At 41.2% G+C, this 18,733-nt stretch overlaps 1 protein-coding gene across 3 annotated transcripts in view; it reads right to left on the minus strand.

Moving 5' to 3' along the window:
- Nucleotides 1-18,733, minus strand: part of RNF115 (ring finger protein 115) — a 55,201-nt gene that overhangs the window by 4,626 nt on the left and 31,842 nt on the right. For all 3 annotated transcript variants that reach the window (XM_019739910.2, XM_074318754.1, XM_074318755.1), the window contains 5 exons: nucleotides 16,199-16,410; nucleotides 4,704-4,775; nucleotides 3,498-3,570; nucleotides 2,488-2,581; nucleotides 483-598 (listed from right to left, as the gene is read on the minus strand). In XM_019739910.2, coding sequence (XP_019595469.1) covers nucleotides 483-598; nucleotides 2,488-2,581; nucleotides 3,498-3,570; nucleotides 4,704-4,775; nucleotides 16,199-16,410 — 567 coding nt within the window. The remainder of the gene's footprint in view (nucleotides 1-482; nucleotides 599-2,487; nucleotides 2,582-3,497; nucleotides 3,571-4,703; nucleotides 4,776-16,198; nucleotides 16,411-18,733) is intronic.

Consider the following 18,733-nt stretch of genomic DNA (forward strand, 5'->3'; position numbering starts at 1 on the left):
CCAGCAGCGAAACAACAGCTGACACATTCACCAAACAGAATAGAATCAGTGACCTGAGATGGCCTAGAGCAGGGGTCAGCAAACTTTTTCTGTAAACAGACAGGTAGTAAATATTTTAGGCTCTGCAGGGTCTATACCACCTGTGTCGCAACTACTCAATTCTGCTGATGTAGCACGAAAGTAGCCACGGACAATCTGTAAACAAATGAGCATAGCTGTGTGCCAATAAAACCTCATTTATAAACACAGATGGCAGCCCACAGTGACCCGTGGTCTGTAGTTTGCTAACCCCCTTCAGAAGTTCCAAAGAGGCAGTGATCTAAAACAAAGTAATGGTGCTATAGGAGTTAGCTAGCGACTAAGAGCCGATCTGCACGGCTCTCCATTAACTCTGCCCTTACTCTCAATCACCCCCCCACCCCCCGCCGGAAGACGTGACGGGCACAGATGCCCCATCACAGATGAGAGCTGTCCGTACTCACCAGCTCTAACCAGGGCACGATACAACTGCTGTGAAAGAAATGGTTGCAGGGTAGCTGCCGGACTTCCTCTTCTACTGTGTAATCTTCTTTGCACACTGAACACTCTAAACCCATATCTGTTGGAGGAGGAAATGCCTTTTTGTTACTTCAAGTGGCAGCAGACGGATATGAGAAGGAGGGCTGGTGGATGGGCCTATTCTGATAAGACCCAGATGGGAAGTATAAGGCCTGCTTTCCGACGTCAAGAGTCGGGAGAAACAAACTGGGGCTTAGATTATCTGTTCAATGAAACAGGAGCAGCAGCGTCCCCAATGTGTGATAGCCTTCTGGCAGCTGGCACTCAGAGACACACTGGCAATGTTACCACAATCGAGGGACTCACTCAGCAAGCCCACGATTTCCCCCACTACCGTCCTTCAGCGTGGCTGCCTAAAAGCCCTCGGCACACGGCGGTAAGTACAGGCTGTACCAGGAGGTGGTGCTCCAGCACTGCAGCGCCCAGAGCAGCGCAGGCTCCCAGCCCTCCTTCTCAGAGGAAATGGCTACCAACTCCACTGCGAGCACCCGCAGCCAACTGCAGCCAACTCCGAGTCCCCAGATCTGGCTAATAACACCAGCTGCCCACCTCACCAGGGGCCGGGGCTGCTGCATGCCCCCCACACTCCTACCACTTAAGTGGACTCACTCCTTCCTCTCCCTCCCCACCACCTCTGCCCTCATTCTAGCGTTTCACGTCTTACTTCTTACGCTGAATCGACTTAGCAGCCTCCCAGGTAGTACCCTGACGTCAGGCCTTCAACCCAACAAACACACCCTACACTTCGGTACCAGCTCCATAGCAATTCCCAGCTCACCTTCACTTGGCACCTCAAAACCGCAAACATCACCTCCTTACCCAAACCTGAGCCCGCTCACAATCCCCTCACTTCTGATGATGGCGGGACCCTCTGTAGTTACGAGGCTAAAAAACCTGAGAATTATCTTTGACCCTCTCCCTTTCTTCATCCCATTATGCAACCAGCGATGAAAGCCCTTCTTCAAAATGATGTTTCCTTTCTGTTAGCACTGCCACCATCACCAGAACCCCACCTGGATGCTGCAGCAGCCCCTTCAATTCCTGTTCCTGCTTTCTCCCCCTTCCAATCTACTTTAGACGCCACCTCCAAACAAATTCGCTCCGAAGGCCACTTAAATTCCCTCATTCCTCCGTTTGGGAATCTACAAAACTTACCTACTACCTAAAATACCCATTCCTAACTACTCTGCCAGTTTCAACATCCTCTAACAAAGCCCCACCCCCCAACCCCCCCCTTCCTGTCCAGTCATACCTCCCATTACTCCCTAAACCAGATTCTATTTCAGGTCTAATGAGGTCACTCGCCTCATACCTGATTCAAACACTATGTCCATGCTGACATTTTTACATGGTTCACTTTTCCTTAAATAGCATGACCTCTCTATAAGACGGCCCATCCTGTCTTTAAAATCTTTTCTACTTTAAACTGGAATATGTGGGGAAAGAAAACTCCCAAACCAAAAGAATGCCCTTTATCACTGAATTCCTCCAGTGCTTATAAATAAAATATCTACATCTAATGTAATTAACTGTATCTGGCACAGTAGATGTGAAACAAATTCCCAGCCTCTCATTTTTTCCTCTTCCTCTTTCTCCCAAGTCAGTAGCATCTGCTCAACAATATTTTTTCACTGTTATCTAATCACTGGTGACTCCTGCTTCCCCTAGTAAGTTCTTCAAGAAATCAAGTCTTATGTATTTTTGTACTTTTAAATTTCCTGCATGGCATTTAGAAAAGGGACATAGTAATTGCTCAGGAAATACCTGTCGACCAACCCTACCAAAGAGGGGAGGTACCTTCCACAGCTGGCACTCAGGCAGGAATTTTAAGAGAGCTGTAGCTTCACTTGAAAATCCTTAGCATAGAAAGGTGCTAGAATTTTGAACACAGATCAGAAGATGACAGAATAATTACGAAAATGAACCTACCAACTTGTTCCTGAGTTACTGTCACTGTTGGAAGAGACGTGATCTTTTCCTTGTCAGCTGGGGGAGGCCCTGTGTTTTCCAGTTGTCCTAAAAGCTACAAAAACAGAAAAAGAAATAGTAGACATCTCACTATTCCTGAGGAGTGAGCTGCTCCAGCTGAGAACAAAGAGTGTAGATATTAGAAACGTTTGTTGCTCTTACTTCTGCAAGGCTCTGGGAGGCACAGGTTTCACCTTCCTGACGCCAGAACCCTCAGAATTGCTTTATAATTTCAGAGGGACATGAGTGTAACTCTACAGACAGACCCATCATTGCAAGGTGCACCTTTGGGCATAAAGCAACTTTAGAGGCAGCAAAAGGGTTGTGATGTCATGAATAAAACTACAGCTTAACCAAAAGTGATACTTAACTGGTCCCAAAACTTCATTCTGCTGGAAGGAAGAAAAGGGTGGGAGTATGGAAAATAGCATAAGGTAAGCCAAGAAATAGGTAAATTACTGCCTATAAGACTTGGATATAAACCACATGCTTTCTATTCTCAGCAATCCAAAAGAGAAATGAAAACCACTTAAATTAAAATAAACAAGTGGAAGCCATTACACACGTTTGGCAAGGGAATACCTTCTTCTCTGCTTCCTTCCCCTACTTCGCCCCATCTAGCAGAAATCCCTGCTTCAGCACGTGAGACCCTCCTTTTCTGTGAACTAGTTGTTAAAAGGATCATCACAGGACTGAACGAGAGGCCCAAACTACAAAACACTGTTTGTTACAGGAGAAGTCTTCTTCCTATGGAGGTGAAGCCATCTTCTGGAAAGCCCCTCGGATCTAGAAGCTACATGGATGCCGAGCTAAGCCCATACACCGTTTATCCCTTTAGTAAAGTGCAAACCCACCAGCTCAAAACATTAGGGAAAGCAAAGTGACTTCCATTTCAGAAAGTAGCAGAAGGAGAGCAGGAAGCCTGTGGCACGAGACCCACTGACAGACACCCTCCGAAGGCAGCTCCTCACCTGGGTTACAATGGCATCGAGCCCTGTCTGACCCCAGGCATAGTCTCCCGGGTTGGAGTGCAGCATCCCGCTCCTGTACAAGAGGTGAGACACAGCATTAGATGGAGTGAGCAGCCCTGCCTCGCAGCCCAGAAAACCAACTGGCAGAGGGATCCTGTTCTCTCTCAGCCCCGGAAAAATCACTGGTTCTGTCGAATCAAGTGGCAAAGAATTTCTCAATATTTTCAAGGTCAAACGGATTACTCAAAGGTAGTTCCTCATTCTCTAGGAGTTTTTACTAAACTGAATGGAACCTAAAATGTGAAGCTGCCTAAAATACATGACACACAAGAGCAAAAACACTGACTCACTGGTTAGAAAAGTTTGTCTTCTCTGTGCCCACTTACACTGCTGGATGGAACTGCTTTCTAAGGCGAGTTTTCCCTTTGTGACTGACTGCCCAAATCGAGCAGACTTCCCTCATGCGAAGAAGCTGACATGGTCCTGGAAAAAGAGGAGCTTTCAAGTAGAGAAACAGCCATAGCAGTCTCTCGGAAGCACAACTTAGAGCAATTACAAGAGACTTGGCAGCACCTCTTTTTGAGCGGCTGGTACACTGCCCTGGTTGACAGATGTCCAGACTCTTTGGGGGGGAACGTGTAGAGAAACTAGAGGCTGAGAAACAGGGTAACTATGTGGATGAACTGAGGTCCTTCTGAGCAAGAAGCCTTCTGGGGTAAAGTCAGAAGTGGCGAAATAATTGTCCAGAGGAAAGGCAATTCCATCTTTAACGCCCACTGTACAGAAGTGTCACTGAATTATATACGCCTTTCTTCCTTCTGACAAACCTTCTCACTTTGAAAAAAGGAAGTCAAGGAATGTTTTCCATTTCAGAAATTCTTAAGGAATAAAATCTTCCCATAGAATGAGGAGAAATCCGTAAATTAGAAAGCAAGCCTGACAGGGACCATCTCATTTCACACCTCAACACAACCCAGAATCAGACACATCCGGTGCCCAGACATCCTGGGCCCTCATGAGCCTGGACAAAAAAATAAGCTCTGATTAAGCCTGGGCTCAGCAAACAGTGGCAGTGTAATCGCCTGCCAATCACATCCATGTGCTCACCTCCGCAGCTCTCTCTCTTTCTCACTATAGCACGGATACTATAGTACCTAAACTAATACTGCTTCAGCAGAGGAAGACAGAAGGCAAGTAGTTACTTACCAGGAAAAAGGGTGTGGGGACCCAGGAACTGCAGAATTTGCAAAAAATCCTGCAAAGAATTGTTGTATTATTCTGTCGGAGGAGAAAAAAATTAGGTAAGACAATAAACTAATGAAAGTGTAAATATCCATAGCTGACAAATCACCAACTCCTTCCCAAGCCCCAGTGGCTTTTCACTGACTATTACACAATAAGATAGCACCAGAAATCAGTCTGCTACCTGGTACAGTGTTACTTTGCTAGTATGGCTATCTTCCTGACCTGTGCTGCCCTATATATCAATAGATTTTTGTGAATTAGGCTGGAAAGGGATCTGACTGTATGGTATAGTTTTCAAACTATGTTCTCTGGATCCCTGGCAGCAATATGAGGAGACTGAAAAGGATGCTAAGTCAGTGGGATTCTGGGCCCATCTCCTCGTCACAAGGGTAGTTCCATTTTATGTTTCACACATTGGGCTTCTCCTTAAGATACCATTTAATGGGCCCTTAAAGAATTTTTTTTGAGAATTCCATCTTACAAACACCTATCAACATGTATATCAGGCATTTCAGATACTTATATCACAAATACACACTTGAAACTTGTTGTTCTGAATGCTATAAGACAGCACACCTACCCAGTACTGCATCCTAATGAGTTTGCCTTTGTTACTCAGAGATTACGGGGTAATGTCTCAGCAAAAGAAAATCACTGAAGGAAATTTTCCCCTAGTCTCCTGTTTTCTGAATGATATGCACTCCCCCCTACACACACACACACACACACCTTTACTGAGTTATAACTGACACGATAGGTACTTTTAACCCCCAGGTTCCCACTTTTTAGGCCGATGAATGTAACAATGGCAATAGTCAATTAGACCCTCCCTATTCCTAAGGCTCACCAATAGCTAACTACACTATTTGTCTGTTTTCAAACATGTCCAAAAATTATTTTACACTCCTCCCTTAAGTGTAGGCTGGACTTGGTGACTTTTTCTTTTATTGAGGCGTAACTGACATACGAGTGTCAGGTATACAACATAATGACTTCATTTTTGTATATTGCAAATGATCAACACAATAAGACTAGTTACCATTTATCACCAGGTATAGTTACAAAACTTTCCTGTGATGGGAATGTTTAAGATCTACTCTTTTAGCAACTTTCACATATACGATACAGTATTATTAACTACAATACTATGATTAACTATAATAAACTATAACCTCATTGTGGTTCTGATTTGCACTTCCCTGATGATGGAGTCGCCATGCTGTACGTTACATCCCATTATTTATTTGATAACTGGAAGTTTGTACCTTTTGACCCTCTTCACCCATTTTCCCCACCCGCTCTGGCAAACACTAACTTGTTCTACTAACTTGGTTTTTTGTTTAAGAATCCACATGGAGATCATCTAGTATCTGTCTCGCTGTGTCTTATTTCACTTACCATAATACCCTCAAGGTCAATCCATGTTGTCACAAATTACAAGATTTCATTTTTTATTTTTATGACTGAATATTCCCTTGTGTGTATATACCATTTCCTTTATCCATTCATCCATGGCTAAGACTTGGGTTCTGTCCGTATCTTGGCTACTGTAAATAATGCTGCAATGAACACGGGGCGGGGGTGAGGAGGGGAAGCACGCATTTTTTTGAACCACTGTTTTTGTTTTCTTCAGATAAATACCCAGAAGTGGAATTGCTGGATCATATGGTAGTTCTAGTTTTAATTTTTAAAAGAACCTGCATACTACTTTCCATAGTGGTTGTACCAATTTACAGTTCCACCAACAATACACAAAGGTTCATTCCCTTTTCTCTACATCTTCACCAACACTTATTTCCTATATTTTTCATAACAGTCGTTCTGACAGGTGTGAGATGGTAGCTCCTTGTGGTTTTGATTTGCATTTCCCGGATGATTAGTGATGTGGAGCATCTTTTCTATGTCACTGCTGGCCAATGCATGTCTTCTTTGGAAAATGTCTATTCAGATCTTTGCTATTGAGTTATACGAGTTCTTTCTATATTTTGGATATTAACCTTTTAACAGATACGACTTGTAAATTATTTTCTATTCAGTAGGTTGTCTTTTCATTTTGTTGATGGTTTTCTTTGCTATGCAGGAGCTTTTTAGTTTGATGTAGTCCCACTTGTTTATTTTTGATTGTATTGCCTTTGCTTTTGGAGTCTAAAAAAGTCATCACCGACACCAATGCCAAGGAGCTTACCAGCCTGTTTTCTTCTGAGCTTTATGGTTTCAGGTCTTACATTCAAGTCTTTAATCCTTTTGGGATGAATTTTTGTGTCTCGTTTAAGATAGGGATCCAGTCTTATTCTTTTGCACATGGCTGTCCAGTTTTCCAACACCATTTATTGAAGAGACTGTCCTTTTCCCATTGTATAGTCTCAGCTTCTTTGTCATAAATCAATTGACCATATACGAGTATGCTCATTTCTGGGCTGTCTGTTCCGTGCCAATGACAAATGTGTCTGTCTGTATGCCAATATCACACTGATTTGATTACACTATAGCTTTGTAATATCGTTTGAAATCAGGGAGCATGATGCCTCCAGCTTTGTTCTTTCTCAAGATCGCTTTGACTGTTAGGGGTCTTTTATGTTTCCATAAAAATTTTAGGACTGTTCATTTCTTTGAAAAATGCCACTGAAATTTTGATAGGGATTGCATTGAATAAAAATCACTTATAAGCAGACACGATTGTCTTAGTTTATTTTATTAGGTAAGAATTTAATAAACATTACTTCTATTCCAGTAACGGTGGAGCTGGAGAGTATTATACCTTCTCCAAGGCGCAGGCCGAGAAACACCAACAGTGTGGTGAGACTTGCCAAGGCCATGGCTCTTGCGGCCTGCAGATGTCAGCCCTGCCATCTCCCTGTGCATGTGGACTGCTTTGGTGATCCACTGAGTGTCAGAACTTCTTCTGAGAGCTCTGTGAAATGGATCCATGAGGGTAACCTCAAAGAATTTTTATGTGAAATCTTCACCAACCCAGTAAGAAGTCAGGACTCTTCAGAGCCCGACAGTGGCATCCAGCTCACTCCTCAGCAACAGACTGAAGGCTTCAAGCACTTTCGCTGGTTAACACCGCGATGGACAGGTTTGTCACAGGTTGCATCCTTAAGGAACTGGGCATTTGCGGCCACCATGGTGCACACAAATCTGATATATGACATAACCTTGTGTCCCTGTGGAGCGCAGAGCACAGGCGGTACTGCCAGCAGCACACCGAGAAGAAAGCGCATTACATCGGACTGCTGCTTCCTCCTCGGCTCCTGGATGTACTTGGAAGTGCCCATCTTGGCTTACTGATGGCTGCGGCCAGACAGGCACTATCACATTCGTGATGATTCTATACACAGAAGCCAGCCTCTGATATTTCATTTTGTCTCCCAAAATAGTCACAGCCACACATGTATAAATTAAAACATCTATTTTCATATATTACTATCTTTTTATTTCTCCTTTATATAATATATATATAGTTTTTAAAATTGTTTTATGGATTATATTATCAATGAATTTCGAATCAGGATAGTAAGAGAGGACATTGTATTTGTTATAATGGGGAGATATTGGGTCTGATATGGCCAAGAACCATCTGAGTTATATGAAACAATACATTCTAATTTTTTTAAGTTATATTATACTGGACTTCTACTGCTTATAACCAAAAGAGTTCTGTCTAGTACCACCAAAAAGTACCAGATAAAGAAGTACTAGAGAAAATATAGGAATAAATGGAATAAATATAGGAATAAATATTGGAAAAAAGAGACTTTTTAAACATGGTGTGAAATCTAAAAGATTGAAAGATCTGCTATCCTAAAAATTAAAAACATCTATACAAGTTACCAAGGACAAGACAAAAGAAAGACTAGAAATTTGTATTTACAGTATACACAAAAGATTAAATCTTTACTACACAGAGATAACTCTACAATTTTTTTTAACTCCATAATAGGAAAACTGGGCAAAAGATATTAAAAACAACTCATAGAAGAACAAATATAAATATCCAATAGTTATATAAAAATAAGCTTAGGTCAAGGGAAAAAAAATCAGAGACATAGATTAAGACAAAATATCATGTTTTTGTCTATCAGATTAGAAAAGATAAAGACTGCTAACATCTCATTTGATAAGGATGTACAGTGCACTTTTAAATACCACCGGTGAGAATAGTTACAGCCTTTCAGAAGGGCAATTTGACAACATCAATTTTTAAATGGTAGACCCTTTCACCTAGAATCTTCTCTCTTAGAATTTCATCCTACAAAAACATTTCCACAGATGTTCACCCTCAGGTGAGATCAAGCAGTTGACAGCAGACAAGTACTAATACCTAAAACAATTTAGAAAATCCATTTGAAGGCAGAGTAGAGCTGCTCAGGCAATGACAAGTAGAGGGGTTTGGACTCTACAGAGAGGGAATAACCTTGGAAGAAGGAACCAACTGTAACTGCATTTGCTGATGCTGGGCAAGAGCAGAAGGCTGAGAAGCCTGTGCAAAGCTTCAGGGAGGGACATAGCGAATTCACATCTTTTGGCAAAGGCTCGGAGGCCTCAAGCACAAAGCAATTTCCCTTCAGAACATTTACCAAATCCGAGACAATACAGGGCAGCAAATAAAAAACTTAAGTGGAAACCTTTGAAAACTAGAGCTGAGCTTTGCAGCACTCTCATGAGACCAAATGAGAGTTCAGGACCCACCGGAGGAAGGGTCCTACAGAATACATCAGGCTCTGAACTGAAACCTCCGGAGGCCAGGGAAGAGTCCTAGGTAGGCCACCCTCCTCAGGGCTGCAACCCAGTCCTGACTTAGCACAGTCCCTGAAAGAACCAAAGTCATCATCCACCATTCTGTATGTGCAGGAAGAAAAGAGCAAACCCTCTCCAGAGAAAAGTAACATTGTCTAGAGCCTCTAGTATTTTCTTATACAATCTGGAGTCAACCAAAAATTACTAGACACACCAGATGACAAGACCAATGACCAAAAACCAAGAAGAAAAGATAGATAACAGAAACAGAATGAGGGGGTCCAGATACTGGTTACAAAAAAAAAAAAAAGGGCTTTAGCTATATGTTCACTAAAAATGGAGAATTTCACCCAAGAATCTGAATCTATATGGCAAACAAATTGAAATTTTACAATGAAAACTATTACATCTGAAACAAGGAATTCATTCAATAGGTTTAACAAAAGATAAAAGATTAATTATACTGAAAGTGGGTCAACAGAATATACCCAAACTGAAGTATAGTGAGAAAAGAACAGAAAATATGGAAACACACTTTCACAGACATACAAAAATATATAAACAAGAAGGACTGTCAATTCAGTATGGCTTAACTTATAATGATGAAAAGAAAATATACAAGGTCCCCAATGTCCATCATTGGGGAATTGTCTAAATTAATTATTCTACTATTCATAAAATGGAATTCTAGTTTTATGTTTAAATGTGACAGATCTGGCAGCTCTAGAAGTAATGACATGGAAAGATGGACAAGATACACTGTTGCATGAAGAAAATTAGATACTATCCCTACCCTCACAAAACTATGAGAAAAATCACAAGTATAAACAGGTACATAAATTGGATTTTTTATTTTCCATATAAATATAGCAAAAAAATTTTTAATAATTTTTACGCATCTCTAATGGTTGGTTATTTTCTCCCTAAATGTGTACCTAGAATTAAAATGTTAGGGCAATGTTTTTGAAGGCAGCTGTACTACCATGAGGTGATTTTACATAATAGGGACATTTAAAAAACAAATTCAACGGTTATACATTTAATTCAAAAGCCGCCACATTTCTTATGTCAAAGTCAGAGACCGAGAACATGGTTATCACTGAGGATTTGCAGAGCTGGAGAACCCAAAGGACCTCAAAATCTTTACCATAATATTCAGTGGCCTGAAGAAATTAACAGTAACTCATCCTCATTCCCCACCCCTCCACTCTTACTTGGGCAATCACTGGAATCCAATTTAATACTACCTGGCGGACAAACTGTAAAATTCAGAGCAGCAAAAGTTACATTCAAGAAAAAAATGCATGAATTCACTAACATATCTTTAAACTGTGGAGAATGTTTTCTTTCTCTCAGTTGGTCAGTGAATATTTCAGGATGTACTATATGACAGGTATTATGTTAGGCTCTGGAGGAATAATGGTCCCTGCCTTCTTGGCACTTACAGTTTAGTGGGGAAGAGACAGAGACATTAAATAATCACACACAAAATAAAACTGCTTCTGGGACTAGGGCTAAAAAGCAATACACCGAGTTCTGTGAGGATATACTCAGGGACCAAGTAGGAGTATCAGGAAAAGCTTCCCAGAGGAGGTAATACCCAAGGAACTGATATCCACGGGATGGGTCTGAGTTAACTTAAGGAACGGGGTTGGGTCAGGTGGGGGGCAGAACATTCCAGCAACCCCGAGAAAACCAAAATGTGCAAAAGCCTGTGGATGAAGGGAACAGAGATTCCGTGGGACACTTAAAAGGCCAATATGGTTAGAATGGAGCGAGCAGGGGAGAAGGGGTACGGAATAAAGTGGGGAGAAGTAGGCAGGAACCTACTTTAGGAACGAAATGCAGTTTGATCTTAAATTTTTTCAGTTTCTTTTTAAAATTCAGTAATTTTGCTTTCAGTTTAAATGTATTTTTACAGTTACTTTCTACTAATGGCAAATGTTTTTCCGTTGACATAAACTGTAAGAATTAAAAGATGTATTCAGCTGCAAATAACAGGCATCTGACTAAAAATGACTTAAACTGCAAGGACATTTATTTACCTTAATTAACAAATAGTCTGGAGGCAAACAGTCCCAAGTTTGGTATAGCAACTCAATGAAAGATGACTCTTTCCATCTTTCCATTCTGCCATCCTCAGCATATCAGCCATGTCTCCCATACATGGTTGCAAGATGGCTGCAGCAGCTCCAAGAATCACATCCTTACACAGGAAGTAAAGAGCTAGGACTGTCCTCAGGAGAAGAAAAGAGAAGAAAATTTTTCTCAGAAGTCCTTCCAGCAGACTCTTTAGGTCCCATAGGTGAGAAATGGGTTACATGCCTATGGCCCACCTGTCAGAGCCTTGGAAAGTAATTCTGGCATTTTCTGATCCTAAGCAGAAGGTGGTCTCCACTTGGCAAGAAAGATGAGTGAAGAAAACCCAGCTAATGAATATATAGTAATGTTTACAAATAAGCTAAAAAACAGGTAGGTCTATTTAAAGAAAACATCAAATAATATTGATAGAGAGGGAAAAATTCATCAAAATAGTACTTAATGTCTAAAACGTGGAAAACACTAATTTAGAGTCAAAATCACTGAGTTACGAACACCTACCCAAAAAAAGGTGGGGGTGGGTGCCCATGGTTTTGTAAGTGATAAAGATCGAAATCCTCAGAAAATTGCTAAAACATGGTTTAATGTAAAATAAATGTTAACCCTATGTTACAATTAATCTAAAATAACATGTCACTTATTTTCCCTGTCTTCCTGCATGAGGCCTTAAGGCAGGAAGTCAGAGGGAAAGACCAAGAGAATCACCGAGATCCAACCCTAACCTGGTTGCCACACTGAACTAACCTGCTGCCACCTACCTAGAGACTTGTTAAGTGTAAGAAAAACATTCTTGTTGAAGCCACCATTAAATCAGGTTATATGTCACTTGCATGTTACTAAGGTAACATAAATACGATTATCTGTAAAGGACATGTGAGAACAGGAAGCTTAATCTTTCTCCCACTCTGTTAGTCAACGGGACCATGTAGTGATAGAGCAGACCCGTTTACTAAAGAATAAAAAGGCAAAGCAACCAAGGAGTACTGACTGATTCAAGCTACTATGATCGCATTGATATTTTTAGTCTGAAAGGAATTTTTGAGCAGAAGATTTTAAAATTTGACCCCTGTTTACTTTAACTGCATGTGACCCAGCTCAAGGATTCTGTGAAAAGTGTATATAGCCCAGTGCCCCCAAAATTCTAGGCATTTGATAGATGTTAAGTTACCTTCTCCTCTTAGATTGCAGACAGGATATATGGTAAGCCTGCCCAAGGGCATTCACATTGCGTTTTTAAGCATTCGTACAGGAGAAGGAACAAATTAGGGTAATTCTCCCATTTAGCAACTTTAAAAAATCTTGACAGGAAACAAGGCTGCAGAGGCTGGGAGGATTCAAAATCATGGAGGGATGTGTCTATGAAGTTATGGACCCTGTGACAATGGACTTTAAGCAGGAAAGTGAGGATACAGATTTGAAACATTAGGTAGACAATCCTGCAAGGGTAACGTGGGAGTAAATTTGGAAGAAAAGAGTTTAGTTTCCATCTTGGTGAGCTGGGAGTATCTGTGGAACGTCCAGATGGAAATGTCTAACAAGAGGTTATCTATTCAAGTCTTAAATTAGGGGAAAAGGTTAAAATAGACACTTAGATCTGGGAGTCTTTAGTACATAGGCAATTATTAGAACTGTGAGAGAACCTGAGAATGGCCAGACCTTATAGAGCAGGGGTTCTCAACCAGGGACAACATGTGCTCCTCAAGGGACACCTGGCAATATCTGGAGACATTTTTGGTTGTCTTACCTTGGCGGGGAGGTCAGTCTGGTGAGGAAGTGGTTACTGCATATAGCAGACAGAGAGCCCAGGGCACCGCTAAACATCCTACGATGTACAGGCAGCCCCAACAACAAAAAATTACCCCAAATGTCAACAGTCCTAAAGTTAAGAACTCTGTCATAGAGTAAGGGGAAAAGCAAAATGAAGGAAACACCTTGGGAAAACCAATCCTTAGGAAGTATCCACAAGAAGGAAGTCAGAAGAGGTAAATCAAGAAAATGTTAATGTCATGAAAGTCAGAAGTACAGAATTTCAAGAGGGAACAAAAAGACCAAAAATGTTGAATTCAGTGAATTGGACCCATACAATAAAGATTTCAAAGTATCTACTGGGTCACCATTGATTTTAGTGAAAGGAGGGCCAGGAATAATGAGAGATGAGGGAGTACAGAAAGTAAACGTAGACTCCTCTTAAGAAGTTTTATTGAAAAGGGAAGGAAATGAGATTGGGTAATAACTAAAGCAGTGTTTCTCAATCTGGTTACAATCAGAATAACCTCAGCGGCTTTTAAAAATTACCAATGCCTGAATCTCACACAGAATAATTAAATTAGAATGGGGCAGGGGTAATCAAGATTTTAAAAAATATCCTCAGCGATACTAACGTACACCAGAATTGACACCCACAGAACTAAAGTGTGAGAGTGGGAGTAGAGGTGGAGTAGGGAAGGGGAGACAAGGCAGGAGACAGTAAAGGGAGAAAAAAAGAACAGGGAGAAGAAAATGGATGAAATGAAATCCCAGAAGAAATAGGTCAAAGAAATGGGTCAGAAACATGGGCTGATGGAGTTGCTTTAAAAAAAGAGAAAAAAAAGAAAGAAAGAAAGGACACCTCATCTGAGGAGACCGGAAGAATACTGATGTAGAGAAGCTGGGCACAGGGATTTGGGGAGTTCATTACTAAGGCCCCAATTTTCATAATGAAGAATAGAAGCCAGCTTGCTGAGAATCAGTTACTGGACAGGTAATTTGGAGAGTAAAATATGGTGAAAGTTCAAAATATTTCTGAGAGGAATGCAAATTTAAAAACGAATCAAGGGCCAGCCCGGTGGCTCAGGTGGTTGGAGTGCCATGCTCCTTACGCCAGGGTCGCCAGTTCGATTCCCACATGAGCCAGTGAGCTGCGCCCTCTACAGCTAAGATTGTGAACAACAGCTCTTCCTGGAGCTGGGCTGTGTGAGCAGCCAGAGGTAAGCATGAGCTGCCGTCGCTGCTGTGCTGCCAGGAGCAGCCGGTGGCCAGCATGAGTGGCCAGCAGCCATCGTGAGAGGGCGGGCGGCCGACCGACTGCCTCAGCCGGAGGGGAGTACAAGGCTCCCAACAGCAGCATGGGCCAGGGAGCTGTGTCCTACAGAACTAAACTGAAAAACAACGGCTTGAAGGGGGGGGGGGGGGAGAGTAAATAAATAAATACAAATCAAAAGCATTGACAGTTTGATGGAGAATAAATGCACTTTACCAATTGCAGGGGCACCAAAGGGCTCATTTAAATGATTTTCCTCAGGCAGTACTGAGCCATCAACCCCAGTTACAGGAGCAAGGAGAAGCAGACCACAGCACTAATCCAAAACTGGTAGTATTGTGGGTGGGAGGGAAAAAAAGTACACAGGAGGTAATAGAAGAACTGTAGCAGAGGCATTCAACAATGGGAGAAAGGAAAGTAATCTACATGCAATTTAACTGGCACAGGACACAGTGGATTTACCTCTGAGCACTGAAGTTATTAAAACGCTCTAAGATTACATTGGCTTTTGTCCTAGACAATCCCATTAAACTGGATTGCCATATCCTATAATTGTCCTAAGGAATGTCTGAAACGAACTGAAATTCACAAAAACGTAAGATAAACTAATGGACAAACAGATGGATAGACATGTGACAAAATAATTAGGGTAAAATATTAATAGCAAAGTCTAGAAGGTGTGTGTGGGAAGAAGTATAGGCATTAGAACAAAACTACCCAATAGGACTCTGAGATGAGAGAACTGTTCTATAATCTAGCTATCTGTCGCTACTGAGCCCTGGAAATGTGGCTAGTGTGACTGGAACTTTGAGTTTTATTAACTTTTATTTTATACGGATATAACTTCATGTGGCCGGTGGCTGCTGTACCGGATAATGCGGTTCTAGATTCCTATCCCTGTGCTCAAGTCCTGGGTCCCCCACCCATCCGGCTAACTTTAATTCCCTGAGTTTCAGTTTACTCTTATACAAAATGGCAATAGCAATAGCACCCACCAATTCATATGGATGAAATGAGACAAGCAGATAAAGCATGCAGCACAATCCTACGCATAGGGCAGACACTTAGAAAAAATTTTCCATTATCCCTACTAAGTGGGATCCCTGAGATCAAGGGTCACCATTGTCTCCCCAGTGTTAGTACAAACGCCCTGGCATCAAAGACACTCAGTAAACAGTTGTTGCATGAACGTTTTTGCAGCCACAACACTCTACCTTTATCCCTAACAAATTTCATGTTAATTCCATTGCTCCGATCTACTGGGGTCTTTTTGAATCCTAATGTCACCCAACATATCTGACCATTCCCTTTCAGTAGCTTCTGAATCTTGATAGATAAACAAACATCACCTATATACTAATCTGAGACATTAATTACAAAACCGGAAGACCTACATCATTAGTTTCATCATCTTCTAGATCATCATTGGTTAACGGGCATTAGTTAAGCAGACATTCAATTTAGCTTCATTTTCATTCAGTCTATGTATCTCCATCTTGTCCACAAAGTGATAAATATAAGAACCTTATAAAGACTAGATGATGCCACTGTCCTTTATTGAAATACCTTGAAAGAGACCATAAATCACTGTGCTCACCCTTCGATGGCCGGGGATCTATCGGGACGAGCACTTCCTTGCGATCTGTACCTCCGAGTCATTGGCAGCCTTGGAGGCCGACTTGGTCCCCAGAAGTCACTGTGAGTTTGGTGACCTCTCTCATTGGCTCTATTATCTTGGTCCAGTGGATTGCTACTTAGAAATGGTCTGAAATCTTGTATAATCATCGTGTGGTCCAAATTGCGCCAGAACTAGTAGAAACCAGAAACAAACCACATGTTACATTTTCAAGAACAGGGGAAAGAAGAAATATTGAAAAAGAGAGGAATACAACTTAACATTTTGAAAATCAACAACTCTAAAGTATAGGTTTCCCCAATTTTATGGCGGAGAAAAAGAGAAGTCTTTCAAGTGGATGCACAAGGGAAAGAAAACCTACTAGACGGAGACACTTAGTTTCCTTCATATAGAAACAACAGGCCAATGGCTGAACCCCTTCCTTACCACTAAGCTCATATCCACCAGTTTCCCCTTTTGAAATAAAAACAGGAGCCAAAGGTGATCATGGACTTCTGTCCTAAGCATAATCAATCGCTCAGCACATGACCTTATGTCTTAAAACACACAGCCCCTCCCGTCCAGACACCTCCTTTCTTCCAGAGCCCCACATTAGGAAACAACCTCCTCTCGAGACACTCTGAGAAAAGGTAACCAGCCAGCTGCAGGTTAAGCTGAGCTGATTCCAGATCCCACTCTATTCTCAATCTACCATCCAGTAACTTGTAAAAACAATTCTCGAAATTCAGGAGTTTGTTTACAGTTGTCAATAATGTTATTTTTTCCCCAGTTTACAATTTGCTTCTTAATTTAAGATGTTTTGTCCCTTTTTAATTAAAAATACACAATAGAATATAAAATATAAAGTGCAATAGTCTCTATTCACTCAGATGTGACCAACCCCAACCCTTACTTAATTCCACCCCCCTACTGAGAGGTTAACTTGGTGTAATGCCAGATCTTTAAGTATCTGTGTGTATATACACACACTAGATTTTGTTAACACACACACACACTTTCTGTCTCATTCATTCAACAAATACTTACTGAGCATGTATTATGCTATGTCTCAAGCACTTTCTGGGAACTGCTAGGATACAGCAGTGAACAAAATGTTAGAAAACAAAAAAACCTCTGCCCTAACGGATTTCATCTGCAAGTGGGAAGAGACAGACACGCGCCTCCCTCCAAAAAAAAAAGGAAAAGGAAAGTGTGTATGTTAGAAAGAGATAAATGCTATGGAGGAAAAAAGGCTTGCATTGACTTGGAGCACACATAGTCATATCGTTTCTTCCAACAGTAGCACAGCATGGGTGTTTTGTATTTTATATAGTCATTAACATTTTTATTGTAAGTGTAGTATTTGATACATACAAATAACAATAAATGCGGTCTAATAAAACAAATGCCCACGTAACCATCTTAGCTCACATCACCAAAGCCACTGAAACCCTGTGTGTCCCTCCCTCCCCTACCCCCCCAGGTAACCGGTACCCTCAATTGCTCATTATTCCCTTGCCTTTCTGTACAGTGTTACTACAAATGTATACACCCCTAAATAAAGTGTGCCTGACATGTTGTGGAAGTGCCTTATGAGAGCAGTTGCTTTTTGGGCTCCACATGTAGACACATTTATTTTCACACACACTTTATGCCACACCTTAAAAAAATCTTTTCTCCTCCCAATATACACATGGATTGTTTTTGGTTTTTTGCTATTACAAACAGCCCGTGTGAACAGTCTTATATGTCTCCCACTGCAGGCATAGAAGAGTTTCTCTATTAGTGGGCTGTACAACCTTAATGTGGTCTATACATCTTCACCTTGACCAGGTAATGCCCAAACTGTTTTCCACAGTGGTTGTACCAATTTACACATCCATCAAGAGGTGTGTACCAAATCTTGGCAAGCAAGCAACAGGATTTGTTGTTTGTTTGTTCAGTTTTTACCAACCTGCTGGATAGAAAATGGTATCTCATTATAAGGTTTGGTTTTGGTTTTGGTGGATAAGAATCCATTGGAGGGTTTGTTTAAAGTGCGTATTATTTGGCCCTATTCCAGAAAGTAAATTCAGTACATCTGCAGTGAGCCTAAAAGACTCCCTTCAACATTTCATTTAGGCAGTCTATTAGTAACAAACTCCCTCAGCTCTTGTTTATCTGGGAGTGTTATAATTTCTCCTTTGTTCTCGAAGGATACTTTTGCGGACTGAGAATTCTTGGTTGGCAGTTTTTTTCCTTTCAGCACTTTAAATATGTCATCCCACTGCCTTCTATCCTTTGGTATTTCCCCAACCTTGAATTCTTAGAACAAATTACAATTTGGCTTATGACACATTGGTGGATTCTATTTCTAGTGTTTTCGATGAAATCCTGCATTTATATTCATGAGTGAATTGGCCTGTAATTCTCTGCACTGTCCTTGTCTGGTTTAGGAGTCAGGTTATAGTAGCCCCATAAAATGTTATCGGGAAGCATTCCTTCTCTTTCATAAGAACACCCTATAGGATAGAAATA

The sequence above is a fragment of the Rhinolophus sinicus genome, linkage group LG14 (genome assembly GCF_036562045.2).
Source record: "Rhinolophus sinicus isolate RSC01 linkage group LG14, ASM3656204v1, whole genome shotgun sequence".
In the NCBI taxonomy this organism is placed as follows: domain Eukaryota; kingdom Metazoa; phylum Chordata; class Mammalia; order Chiroptera; family Rhinolophidae; genus Rhinolophus; species Rhinolophus sinicus.